This window comes from Echiichthys vipera, assembly GCF_963691815.1.
Source record: "Echiichthys vipera genome assembly, chromosome: 23".
NCBI classification, from domain to species: domain Eukaryota; kingdom Metazoa; phylum Chordata; class Actinopteri; order Perciformes; family Trachinidae; genus Echiichthys; species Echiichthys vipera.
The window spans coordinates 8,490,848-8,505,772 of record NC_139848.1 but is presented as its reverse complement, the minus strand read 5'-3'; the positions used below and the strand labels follow the sequence as shown (position 1 = coordinate 8,505,772).

General features: G+C 42.1%; 1 protein-coding gene across 1 annotated transcript in view; it reads right to left on the bottom strand.

Moving 5' to 3' along the window:
* The window catches only part of LOC310964943 (rho GTPase-activating protein 6-like), a gene marked incomplete at its 5' end in the record, with an annotated part of 73,554 nt that extends 60,279 nt beyond the window's left edge, over positions 1-13,275 (bottom strand). The window contains one exon of the mRNA XM_083938276.1: positions 12,781-13,275. Coding sequence (XP_083794402.1) covers positions 12,781-13,275 — 495 coding nt within the window. The remainder of the gene's footprint in view (positions 1-12,780) is intronic.
* Positions 13,276-14,925: the final 1,650 nt, after the last annotated feature.

Below are 14,925 nucleotides of genomic sequence, written 5' to 3'. Positions count from 1 at the left end.
AGCATGCAATAAAAACTGGGTCTTGTTTTAATACACATTAAATGTACCATTAAACACACTTTGTATTGAAATATGTATATACAATTATTTGGCAAATTACTTGTTTTTGTGTAATATAGGCAACTATATGTGATGGCAGGTGGGACAGCGTAATGGGAAGATTATTATCATGAAGAGATTCTTAAATGTTATGAATTAAAATGTCCACTAGATGGCATTAAAACATTTTAATACTAACTCATTTTAAAGCCTTTCTTAGAAGAAACTTGGAAGTGCTTCCCTCACATAGTTTCCACAAACTTTGCACTAAAGGTCCTCAGAGTTCATCGCATTTCAACTTTAGGCACTGTATGCATAAGCTACACAATTCTTAACATGCTCACTCACTCACTCACTCACACACACGCACACACACACACACACACACACACACACACACACACACACACACACACACACACACACACACACACACACATATGCAACCAATATGACTCTCCCTGCCTCGCTTCTGGAACTTGAGTGTTCCTCCGCTGAGCTGTTTTTCTATTTATAGCTGTAGAGCTCCGGCTGTGTCTAAAATGCCTGCTGTCTCATTCTGTTTTGCTCCCTCGCTGTGTGACAGATTTCAGAGGGGAGTTGGGGGCAGTGAGAGGTCCTCCGGTTTAAATCACTTTGCTTTTCAGGGGCCCGGAGTCATATACACATCCTTAGATGACAAGGATTTGTTTTCATAAAGGGTGGTGAGACAGGCAGTCACAAAAGAATCGCCTTTGACAAGAATTTGTAGAGTTTGTCTGTCATTTGTCTCATAAACAGATGTTTAAATGATGCTAGAGCCATTAGAAAGTATAGTGTATCTGCATCCGTGTCACTTGAGTATCTGTCTTAGCATGACTTCATTTCTAATCCTTACACCCTACTGACCTCTTGACCCTTCAAAGAAACTCACAGCAGATGTCTGACTCCTTGGTGTGTCACTTTAATCAATTTGCATGTCTTGTTGTACTGAAATAAGAGCCAAAGTTGTATCAGTCTTCCTTTGGAAATGGTTCCAAAGGCAAGTCCAATTGAGTTCTGTGTTGGCCAGTTGTTTGAGACCAAGTTTGCTCCCAGCAGATAATGGTGACTCCTGCCAGCCCGGTTAAGAGGAGATAAGATGCTGGGGAAAAGCTGTGTGCGGGCGGGTGTCATTATGGGAAATCAAAGGAAATAGTGAGACTTGCTTAATCGTGAAAGATTGATGTGTCGTCCTAGTTCTGTTTGCCTCCCACCTCCTCTCTCTTATAGAAAATCATTTTTACAACCAAAAAAAAGTTCTTGAAAATAATTTTTTAAGCCATACTTTAGGCTGCAGTATGAATGAGCTGGAAGGAAAAAAGTTTACTCATGACTAAAGGGGTTCATGTGCCAAAGGGCTCATGTGACGCATGTATCGTCAACCATCCATAAGCCAACTCCGTTATGTAGAGACCAAGCGGCGAACTCTGGGGGCTCAAAAAATGAAGCCAACACGGCTGTGCTAAAAACATGTAGTTCCTTGAATGGCCACATGAGGCTGGCTCCATAAGCGAGTCAATCCCCATAAATCCTCATGTTGAAATGTCCAACTTTAAAACATGTTCACAGCCTGGTACAAATAAATGGTTTTGGGCTCTATAGCTAATTCCCCCGTCTGTAATAACTTGTACAGACCACTTTGAGTGCTTTAGGCTGCTTTCTGCTTGCTTTGGCTCCATCCATGCTCCACCTCATTTTTGGATTAGCCAGGAGCTCCTGTAGAAAGCGTCATTCACTGTCAACGTGGCGACTGCTGGAGCCACCAAGAGCCACCTACTTTGAGCTTCATTCAGGTTTTGCAGAATGGATGAGTCACAGAGCTCAACATTTGGTGGTTGCGGCTTCTCAAATGTGAAGATTAACTGCTTTTCCACATCAGTTTGTGCTCTTTGCTGTATTCCACTTGGCAACCTAAATGTGCTCGGCAGATTTCAAGACATCGATTAGATGTATATCTTGTGTGCAATGTTGACTTTGAATCAAGCTCATGTTGGCTGAAAATTTAAAAAAGTGTCCTCTACTGGGGAGCTGAATAAGTTTGATAGAAAAATGCCCTCCATAGTTTGATGCTTTGTATTGACTTTGGTCGGAAACATAAAGAGTCATCCTCTGGCAGGTTTTTGAGATAGAACTCGAGTTTAATGGAAAAAAATCCGTAAAACTGCATGGACTTGTCTGTTAAAATCTAGTTTTACACAGCAGTTTGAAAGATGACACTGATTCTGGTGCCCTCGGCTCCTCCAGCAGGTCAGTTCAAAGGAGGAGTCAACATGTCAGAGAACAAATTACTGCGTGCTTTCAGTCAAAGTCTTTGGAAGGGCAAAGCTGGACCTGTCCAAAAAACATGGGCTTTGATCCCAGGTCGGTCCTTCAAAGTAAAATCAAGCTGGCGTGATCTTGTTTTTACTTCATTCAGCATACGATGGAGATTAGAAAGAAAGGGAGGGGGATGCCATGATGTCTATAAAAATTAGGCAATAAAAGTGAAGAATGGACAGACGGAAGCTTCTGCAAAGAAAAATAAAACCAGGCAGAAAAGGGATGGATGGGAGAGGAAGTTGGGGGGTCACTCAGTCAGTAGCCACCCCTCTTGCAGTAGGAGCCCCGGGGCCTCAGCATGAAGCTCTGACCTGGAATTCCAAATAAATAATTCGCTAAACCTCACCGCTGAAGGATAAGAGCATAGGGGAGGGGGGTGCACCAGGCAAAAATGCACAATTACTTAAACAAAGCTTATTTAAACTAGTTTTCCAAGTATTTAAGGGTCTATTGGCTCAATAGACACTTGATTCTGCACACTCACAGGTATTAAGTCTCTCAAAGCTCCCAGAGTAGCCCAAATCCTGCATGTGTGAGCAGGAACGTTCAGTTAATCCTGACCAAATACAGCATGAACCAGTTTTATTCAGTAATGAATAGGCATGCAAAGGGAGGCATGACACTCAGGTCGAAAGCTCTGCAGTATATCCAAGTAATTAATATAGAGTGAAAGAGAGACCGGGCTACTATCATGAGTAAAATAGGAACGACTTTATGTAAAACTAAGAAGGAACACAAGATGTCCTGTTCACAGACCCAAGATTCAGATAAAAACTGCGGTTTGATAAAAATCAAAAAACAAAATTGGATTTTATTCCTTTGGGCTCATGTTTTTCAGGGACAGGAAATGAACATTCAGTGTCCTCTTGATATTCCTTATTAAGATTGTTACACACACACATACACACACTCACTGTAACACAGACCTATATCCATCACCCTGAGTCAAAATGTCAGGATGGAAGAACTCTCTCGACTGATACCATACTAGATAGCATTTAAGGATGAAAGTTAACTGATGGACTAATACTGCTCATATTTTACAGTATTGAGTATTATAACATTATGCATGGATATTTGTTGCAACGAAGTCGGACGGAACAAGAAACAAGGTCTTCCTGGATGGTATGTACCTGAACAGTGATGAATATCCCAGGTCAACTCCCATTAAAAAGCGTGTTCAAACCAAACATGAAGATAATTTTGTGTGACTTGCACAATTACAGTCGCTTTTTTTGTGTATTTTGCAAATACACGCCCTTGGGTTAATTACAATACAACGACAGTGCTATCTTGGATCATAGTAAAGTTAAACCATCAGAACCTGCCATGTCCTCCTGTGGCATCACTCACTTCTCCAAGCCCTGTCCTTTTTTACTCCTGTCCTGGGTCGGGGTGCCCACAGCCAACGACAATAAGTTCGTGTTTCTAATGACGTCAGGAGTATCTCAACGCCGACATGTTTTCCCACAAATTTTACGCTCAAGTTGAAACATTTCCACTGAGCATGTATTCACATCTTCGCATTGACTTTGTTTGTAATCGTGCCACGCAAAAAAACCCAACTTTGAACACACCTTAAAGAGATACTTTCGGCGGATTTTGGCAGATCTACGATGCTTCTTTCCGCAGGGACTTAAAACAGATCAGTCCACATTCTTCATTTCTACTAAGGTCAGTGCTATCAAGACCATTTTGTTTAGGTAAATATCACAAATTCAAATGTTGGTGTGCCGTTATCCTTTGATAGAGCACCTGAGACAATGTGCAATAAGTATGTTTTTATTGCTTATCTGATATTGATAAAAAAATAAACTTGTTACTTTGCATTTCTTACCAAATGTATGGGAGGTCATTTAGATGCACAACATTAAAAAAAAAACTTAAAATTCTGAGGTCACTAAATGTAGTCATCCTTCATTTCCATCTTCCTGTTACTGTTCCAAGATTAGACCGGTGTGTTGGAGATGTCGTGAAACATTTTCACCCAATGCGAGTATCATATCACCAGAGTTAACTCTGACTGAGACGAATACATAAATGGGAAGTTGTAAACTTAACACACCATGGCAGATGCGAGAGGATCTTATCCACGCTTTCCCTCTGGCCTGTGACAAACCATATTAGAGGGAACATTAGCGGACACAGGGGTCACTGTAATGCACACACACAAATACACAGGGGGATGGCCATTTTTGCCTTCAAGACTGAAAAGTGCGCAATTAGATCATCCACCCACTGCCTTCGGATTCTCTCCCACACACACGAAAACACATTCATACACGTTAAAAAAGTAACATAACACTGTTGCTTTCTCACTGGTGGAGAGGTTTAATCCACACCAGACAGAGAGATTCTGGCTACGGAAATGAATGTTTACTTTTCAGCCGTCTCTATTTCAAACTGCTCTCTTTTTTTCCCCCCTTTCATTGTTGAGAAAACATCCCAAAGGAGATGTGAGATTGCTAAACCAAAAACACTGCCAAACAAACCCCGCTGCTTCATATGGTTCTTTTCAGTGGAATACCATGCAATAAAAAACCTATTGTGTTTCTGTGCACAAATGAGAAGAAGCTTAACATATTCTTTCACACACATTATCCAGTAAGGTGGTGTCTCTGGTACTACTTACATGTCATTGAAAGCAAATGTTGTCATATGTTATTGGCCTCTAAAATACATTTCAAACTGTGCTCTGCTATGTTAGTTTGTCTTTGGCAAAAAAGGGATATTGCTTTACAGCACAAAGCAAGAAAAAAGTGCTGTTCTGTGCTCAAAACAAACTGAGTTTAAAGACCTTTTGAGTAATCTGTGATTCGGGGAAAGCGATTATAAAAATGTGTCCTCTTTTACAGAACTTACACAGTATGTAGTGTATCCATGCTGTACCAAATAAATGCTTTGATGTAGTGTACTTGTACCAAAAGTGCTCGTATCTCAGAAAACTCAGTAATGGCCGACCCAAATTCCCACTGTAAAAAAAAAATGCCATAGTCCAATACGCCACCATTCATATGCCATATTAATTAGAGATTGTTTAACATTAAATAACAGAGGCGGAAGTCGAACTTCGGAAAACCTGATCTGATTCGAGCCCAAGAGAATTTTGAGAAATTACAGCCGCCTGGTTTAGCCCGATTCAACCCGCCATGTTCCGGCAGAGAATCCACAGTAGCCCAGAAGGGACAAACCAACACTGGCTTTAGAGATGGCCTTCTTTACGCTTCGAAAGGGAGAGGAGAGCGAGGGGTTTTCAGTTGGTTGCAACCTGCAACTTCACCACTAGATGCCTCTGTATCCCACATACTCAGTAATTCTATACTACTGTTAGGTAGCCACAATAGGTGCACCAGTAGGTATCTGCTGCAGAAGACGCAACTACTTCAACTGAAAGAGTGTGTATAATATTACTCTGTGTCTGTACGACTTAGTGTTTCTGTTAATCAGTCTGGTCTGTGACCTTGTACAACCAGACCCATTAAACTTAATAAGGACCATAATCAAACTACAGTCAGTGCAGACCCATGTTCATAAGTCCAGAGCTTTTCCCAGGAGGGGAACTGTACTGGGACATGCTGCAGACATCATCTATACCATGGTTACCAGGTTCAAGGAGAAACATATAAGTGAACTGTGTAATCATTTAGATCCACAGCATTAAATAAAAACTTAAAATAATTCTGGGGTCACTAAATGTAGTCATCCTTTTATATTCATTACCATCATTACCACCACCACCACCACATTTCTAACAACTGCGTGTGATCAGTTGTCACAAAAAGATCAAATCATCTTGTGACATTTCTAACAACTGCGTGTAATCAAAGCATGAGTTTGTGCTCCAAGAAAGATCCTGTAAAGACAAGAATAGAGGCAACAATGAACAGATCCGAATCAGAAACTACAGCCGTAAGCCAAGAAAGCCAACCTGTACTCCCTCACAGTTTTAGTGTTTTGACAGAGGCTCTTGCAACAGCGTGATGACATCCTATATTTGAATCCTGACTCTACATTGCGGTCCACTCACTCTGCACACTTGCTGCAGTGATACTGTTTGGTTAAACCAAAAGAAAAATGAATCTCTAGAATTGTGAGAGTTTGCAAATCCTTGGCTGAACGGCCAAGGCATGCTTGTATTTTCATACGAGCATTCCAAAGACGTCGAACCGTCAAGGTCTTGCTCCTCCAACGCAGCCTCCTCACTTTGAGGGAACTTAGGGAGGAAATAAGGGAGTAAAGGCAAAATGGATAGCTGTTAGGTTCACAAGTTTAAGCCTATCTGTTTCCTAGAGCAAACAAAATGTATCGTGTTTTCTGAGAACAAGGGGAAACATTTGGAAAAAATCTGAATTTTGTATCAGTGGAGGAATATGAACTTTGTGGCAATGAGGGGAACATGAATATAGGGGAGAAGGACTCTGTAGTATTGTAGCAATGCTGTTGTATTTTCTCACTGTGATACACTAATAATATTGCCTAAAACTATAGCCTTTCTTTAGAGAAGAGCTTATATTATCAATCGATTAGTCAGTCGGCAGAAAATCAATCAGCGACATTTGTTTAAATGTGTTAATTGATTAAACTATTAAAGGTCCCATGTATAAAAAGTGAAAAAAACAAGTCTTTTTTTTATTGTAGAGGAGGTTTAGTTGATTTATAAATACTGTGGAAGTATCAAAGCTTATCAATCCACAGACAAATGCACACAGCCCGTATTCAGGAACTGTGTCTTTAAACGAGCCGTTTACTTCAGTATAGTTGTGATGTCACAAATATACTACATTTAGGTAGAAAGTGCCGTCACAGTCATTCCCCGGCTGACGTTGAGAGCATAGATGAGGGAGAGCCAGAAACGCTGACCAATCAGAGCATAATATCTCCCCTTTAAGTTATTCCTCAAGAGAAATTGACAAAAACTTTCCGATTCCTCTCAAATATTCTTAAAAAAAACTATATTCTGATATTTTATAAACTAAACAATCAGTTAAGTTGTTCGTATTGTAGTCAGTAAAGGCTATTCTGATTAGCAGAGATTTAGAGACAATATTACGCCAGCAGCCTGAAAATGCTTTTACACGATGAGTAAGCTTCCAGAACAAATCTTAATTCGATATTTCTCATACCATGTGGGGGATTCTATCGAAAATATATATCACAGGAAATTTTACCCTCTAGCCAACAAACTGTCTCCAGTTGATTTGCGATTCTAGTGATAGTTGTTTAGTTATTAACACTGCAGAATGTTCCCTTTAAAGGAAATATTTTCACTCTTTCTTTACAGTCAGCATATCCCCAAAGTCATTTAGGATGATCCTCTGGGCATCATGAATGTCTCTACCAAATGTGCTAATCCATCCAGTGGATGTTGAGATAGCTCAGGCTGGTCCAAAGTGGTGGACTCGCTGACTGACTGAGTGCTATATAGAGCTGTGAGCATGGCTAAAAAAACATATTTAGTGATCCTAAGAAAGCAAACAATAGACCAATCGCAAAGTATGTTTCTCTAGTTGCTCTCTGTGCTCATGGGGGCATCTAGGGAATTCTCAGAATGACAACAACACGAGAGGCAACCGTAATTCTAAATATTCCAAATGAAAACTCCAGTCAAACACCGACTCTAAAACAAACTCAAATTTCTCCACGCCATGTGCAAGAGTGATTCCAATGTTCTCTGCTGCTGAAAACACTCAAACAATTCCTCCAACATTAAATTCATCTCTCCTAGGAAATAGAAAATATCATGTGGTCATCTTCAAAATTCCCACCTGTCATGACCAGGGTTAATTTACAAATTAAATAGAAAAGTGGGACACTGAAATGACCAGTGTGGGTGTCACTAAAAAAATCAAGACAGATCAAGTTAAGGATTTTGTACACTAATAGCATCTCTTTAGCCTTTATAACTACATAACCTTACTTAACTGGATTACTCGAAGCCAAAGCAGGCAGACACGTTTTTTCCTTTTCTTCACTTTTCCTCTATCTCCACTATGTGTTAGTACCTATAGTGTTCTGATTGTGCTTCTGAATGCATGCAGATTACATAGCTCAACGAACCATTCCTCTGCCAAAAATCATTTTAGAGGTCCTATGTGGTAAAAAGTAAGATTTCCATGTCTTTTGTATTTTAAAGCATGTCAAGTTGCGATATAAATATTGTGAAAGGATCAAAACGCCCAATCCACAGAGAAATGCACACAGCTCATATTCAGAAACTGTTCCTTTTTAAATGAGCCGTCAGGACTTCTGTGGAGTTGTGATGTCACAACTATATTATATGGCAACTATACAGCGATGCTACACTGCAATGACAGTGCAGAGACGCTGAAAGTGCAGATGCAGAAGACCAGGAAACACTGACCAATCAGAGCAGGCTGGGCTTTTCAGGAGGGGGTCGTAGGGCGCACTCACACTGTCCATCCGTACCGTACCCAAGCACGTTTCACGGGTAAAGTCTAGTTTGTTTGACCAGTGAGAGTGCAACCGTACCGCATCTAGGCGCGGTACACTTGCCGTACACGGACTGTTTGCAACAGGTGGGCTTTTGTAAAGCACGTTTGCACATGTACGAGCACGAGCGTGCGCACGTGTATGAGCACATGCACAAGGCCTACGGCGGTTCTGACGTCATTTTATGTGCGCCTGTTTGGACATAGAAAAAAAAAGGAGGGACCATGCGCGGACATTTAAAACAAGGGCTGTGAAAGGTGCACGTTGGTGTGATGGAGAGGTGGAGTGTTTACTGCAGATTTGGTCGGATGAAAATATTCAAAAAAAGTCGGACAAGACGCACAAAAACTCAATCAATGCGTGTGACGCGTTACGGCGTGATGACGTATAGGCAGGCAAGAAGCATTCACGCGAGGCCCAGGTAGTGTGAGTACAAACGGGCCTGGGGCGCGGGGGGAGAAGGAAGGGGGGACAAGTACCCTAAAGCATGGGGCACGGTACGGACGGACAGTGTGAGTGCGCCCTTAAAGAGACAGGGGCTAAAACAAAGTATTTCAGACAGAGGGTGAATAAAGGTATATTCAGACGGACAGTATGAGACGATTAAAAAAAATGTAAGTATAAACATTAAGCTGATAATGAGCATAATAGACACCCTTTAAATGTGGAGGTCTCATTTTAGAATAATTTTCTATACTTAGCCTTCTCAAGCATTAGGGTAAGTGGCTCTAAATATAGACTGTACAATGTCAACAATCTGGCGCCCCATAAACAACCAGGATTAAATTAGCAGACCACTGTTTCCTCTCATAGCCCTTGTGCATGCACGTGTGTGTAAGAGTATATGAGTGAGGTATTGTCGGGAAGGCAGAATGACCGTTCAGTGTATGTTTTGCACGCTAAAGTTGCCTGTAAAAACCTACACTGTTTTTATACTTGAGCTATTTTGCAAGAGCATGTTTATTTGACACCCAACTTTAGAGTCAATCACTCCACAATAAGAACCACTTCCAGTCGCTGACCCTCTCAGACCCTCCTGCTGTAATAACACAGAGTGTACTTTCTGAAGATTTTTAAAACTTCTTTGGCGTCATTGTTCTTTCAACATCAACAACCTGACCATGGAAAAATAGCTATTAAGCAATCATGGCTAATATAACTGTCAGACGTTGCTTTTTGTGTAAACCATGACATCTTTACTTTGTGCCTGCCTCTCCCTTCCTCCCTCTCTCTCTCTCTCTCTCTCTCTCTCTCTCTCTCTCTGCCTCTCTGTCTGAAGCTCCATCCTTAAAAAGGCATAGCACGAGACTTATCTGCACAGGTTGCCCTCCACACACACTCTCACTCACTCACTCACTCACTCAGTGGGACATATGCAAATCATTTAAAGTGGGATTTCACCCAGAGAGAAAGTTTGGACATAGATTGTGATACAGTACATAACCTTACACCTACACGTCAAACCTGTCTATCTATTTTGATAAAAATTCAGACAATGTAAGACGTCCTATCCCTTTTAATCTAAGAACAGTTACAGTAGTGCATTTCCAGCCTGCATGCATAATTGGATGTCATTCATTTGAGGACATAATGAAAATGAACTTGCAGGAACTTCATTTTCTTAATAGTTATTTTACAATCACCTGGTAATGGAGCAATTTGACAGCCAAACAATGAGCACAAACAGGGATAATTAGAGAACAGACGAGGATAAAGTGCCCAATGCCCTGGGGTCAGTTTGCCTTGAGGATTTTTTTTTAAGTTAGTAGCAATATAATCAAAATTTTTTCTTTTGGTCCTTAAAGGTCCCATATTGTCAAATGTGAGATATCATGTCTGATTTTATTATAAAAAGGGCTGAGGTGCTGTACAAATACTGTGAAAGTATCAAAAGACTAAATCCACAGAGAAATGCAAACAGCCTGTATTTAAAAAACTGTGACTTTAAACGAGCCGTCAGGACCTCTGTACGGTTATGGTGTCACAAATATACTATACTGTAAAGAGGTAGAAAGTGCAGCTACAGACTTTCCCCGGCTGTAACGATGGTGCAGAGAAGCCAAGAGTGCATTTGCGGAGGAAACGCAAACTCTGACCAATCAGAGCAGGCTGGGCTTTTTTGCGAGTGGTTCTTAAAGAGATAGGCACTAAAACGGAGTGTTTCAGACAGATTGTATGAGAAGAAAAAAAGTGTTTAAGTTTAAGCCCAAAATACAAGTGTGAACCTGAAAATGGTTACAATATGGGACCTTTAATTAATTTATGTGACATGCTCATTCAGTTTGAAATTAAAAGTGCATTGCAAATGAATGAATCTAAAATATGCCCCACTCAGTACATTCCCAACATTAAGCCTTTGTTTACACTTCATTTCAGGATTTTACTTCACACCAAAGTATGTGAAACTGCCCAGTAGAGCGGCAACACTTCTTGGCTGAGTATTTTTACAAACACTCAGAGGTGCAATAACTTCATGGTCCAGATTGTGCTAATGACTCCTAACTGATGGCCCCATGTTATCCTCGGTGGGCCATAGCAGGGGTTGTCAGGGGGGGACAGCATGGAAAACGGAGCTGCAGTGGTGGGAACCTCTGCTGAGTGAGAGCTTCTTGACATCTCGTAGAGGAAGCGAGGGAGGAGAAGAGAATGCAGGGATGCGTGTGTGTGTGTGCAAGTAACAGAGAGTGATGCTAGAGCTGCTCGTTGTAATAGGAAATGATGGGAGAGAGCTGTTTGAGGGCTGACCCTGTGACCACTTGCAATCGTGAGAACCGAGTGCCGGGCCATGTGTCCTTAAGTCCCTCACATCAGCAGGCACAGACGCTGCTGCACGAACACACACACGTTTACACTCAGTGTGTAAAGACAAGCAAAATACATAATGGTAGAGAGAGAGTCCACACAAGAAGCAGGAACATTATCATACCTTCTCACCAGTGCATGTGGACTCGCGCCAACTATGCAGCCTATAAAGCTCCCCCCTGCTAAAAGTAAGTCGCCCAAGTATGTTTTGGTAAGGATTTTATACGCTGCCTTCCCCTTACTCACACTCAATTTAAAGCCTATTTGAAGACAAAGGCCCAACCAGCCCAATGACGACACAAAAAAGGGATTTAGAGGGGGGACATTTGTTGGATTTAATTAATCCTTCGATCTCCATAAGAGTTTCTTTAGCTTTTCCCTGAAGTGCTTTTATGTGAGGTTCAAGTGACTCTCACAAGGACTGAAATCAAAGGGAAAAATCCAGGTAGGAGAAGTAAAGCAGTGCTCCTCCTACTCCCTTGTTAATTACCCATGTGCCCTTGGGCAAGACGGAGGCAGCAGCTCCAGTTGTGGCGTGGTGTTACTGGACGGCTTCCAGGTGCATATGTCAGCGCGGGGTCAACACTCACTCTTCAAAATCCATAAATCTTCCAACCTCTCCACACACGCACACACACACACACACACACACACACACACACACACACACACACACACACACACACTTTAAGCTGTGATGTCCATACACAGTGGAATCCCAGATGCAAATTTCTTGGTTCATGAATAAAAACATGCATTTCTCAGAATATGGCTGCGCCAAATAGAGATTTTCAGCAGATGTGTCTTCTGGCATGATTTAGCAGAAATATATAGTGTGCAAGGGTTGTGTTCCAGGAGCTGTCATATAGACTTGCTGGTATGTAGTTCCAATCAAAGGATGGAGTTTGACCTACATTCTGGTTAGCCCGGTTTCTGCACTGACAGCATAATGATGAGCAACTTACTGAAGAAATAGGAACAGGTGTTTTTGCCCATTGTTGGTTGCCTGGTGCCAATTTAACATTGCACTGAATACAAACTCAACCCTTCACTGCAAAGACTGTGACACAGTTAAATGCAGAATGACCGAATTCAACCCGCAGAAGGAGAATATGCACTGCGCTGGAATTAAAGTTTTTAAAAGTTTACCTCTGATTTCCACACAACGTAAGCGTGGGAGCTTGACGGCTGCACTTTCTTCTGGAGCCACCTCCGCGGGGAGAACAGAGTGCCGGTGCTCCCGGATGGCGCTGCACCGGGCCCCCTCACCAGAAACGGTAAATCCCCGGCGGTATTCCTTTTGGCACGCTTCACTATATCATAGTCAAAGTGGAAGTTGGAGGATGGAGAAACATCCAAAGGTATGGAAGGAGAAGAGAGGGACGGGGTTATGGGCTCTTTTAGAGTCGGAATCTTGGTGCGTAAAGACGGTTTTACGGCCAAGCGCTCCTGAGACGCACCTGCGTCCGCAGCCGCCGCTCCACAAACCGCTGAGCTACTTCCTCCCTCGGTCCCGGTTTCACAGTGTCTTATGATAGCGGGGTCCAGGCTCCGGGTTTGGCGTAGCCTCCGTTTGGTTATGGCTTTGGAGGCAGGAGAGGAGCAGGAGAAGACGCTGTTGAGAAGTCCTTGAGCGGCAGACATGTCTCTTTTATGTTGGAGCTCACATCAGCGCTGCTCAGTGCGTCTCTCTACAGCTCCCCCTACAACTACAAGACACGAGTTTAGTGTTTCCCCATCAAAAAGGGAAGGTCCAAGAGCGAGCAAACCGGCGAGGAGCTGGAATGCGCTGCATCTGGCAGCAGACGCTGCGCAAAGTGGAGTAGAGCGCGCGTCTTCTTTTCCTATCAATGTGTTCTTCTGCACGGCGGTCATTCCTAAACTAGAGTGGAGTGAGTGTGTGTGTGTGTGTGTGGGAGGGGGCTCAGAAAACTTGAGATCCGTTCTTGCATACTGTATTTCTGCTCATTAACCAATTCCATGTCAAAATATTAGATTACTGAGCACTTGGATCTTATTTGTCAACTCTCTAGGTGAGAAGGGCATTTGAAGAGTCAACTGTGAACCCCCTTGGCTCCTGTTTTTCTTTGTTGAGAAAATAAAAGTCACCTCCAGATGTACCAAATTCCATCCAGGAAAAAAAAAGCATAATTTTTATCCTAATTTGCCTGAAACAATTTAAACCACATTGACACTACTAACTTTGTTGGCGTAAGTGAGTTTCTGTAATTAATAGGCTCATTTTCATAAAAGTAATTAGGCAAGTAGACAGGCACAATAATCAGACAGGCAGAAGGTCACATACACACACACACACACACACACACACACACACACATGCACAGACATGATTTAGCCAGGGATGGAAATAGGCACATTAATCCTGTTCTCCCATTAATCCACCTCACTGTCTGGGAATAATAGGCCTATCAGTGAAGCCTGCTGTGTGCTATTATTAGCCAAACAATAAGTGAGCCATGGGATTAATGCTTTTCTTCATACACCTGTGCACAAGGTTATATCCTAGACATTTGTTTGCACAGATGCTTGCGGAGGAGCTCAGTCATTTCAGCGCGTTAAGATGGCTGTGTGTGTTTTAATGGAGAGAGTGTGACAAAGAGAGAGCAAGGAGCATGTGTGGCCCAGTGTGTGAAAGTATGGGAAAAATGAAAAGAGACAGCAGGGAGTTTGGAGAGGAGGGTGCCGGACAGCTGATAAAGGAGCTTATGAAGCTGCGCAGCATGACACACTCACACACATACACACAACACAGCACGACACCGATAACAGCTGAGATAGATTTGACCCTTCTAAAAACAGTCTGCGGGGGAAAAGAATGAGACACAGAAGTGAAAACACAGAAGCAAGAATTATAGAAAGAGGGTGTTTCACGTTAGTTTATAAAAGGTTTATGGAAAGAAGCCAAAACCTGGGGCATTACTGCCCTGAACTGTGTCCTCCATTTGGGGGGAAAAAGCCCAAAACATCACTCACATGGAACAATAGTGCGTAGAAGATATCATGTTCCCATACCACAGATTAAGAAAGTATTGACCCTTGCAGCATCCTTGACTTTTCAATTTTGCTGCCTTCAAGCTTTTTAGTTTCGTTAAAGTCAATCTGAGCACTGCATGGCTGTATGGAAATCATTTAATGTGAAACTGATCATTTGACATGGCTGTCAAAATATATCAGAGGAGGTGAGGGTCGAAAGGGAAGGAGAATAAATCAACAGGGCTGCACTTCAGCCAGTTAAGTTCAGTGTTATATACACACTGTCCATATTTGGTATAC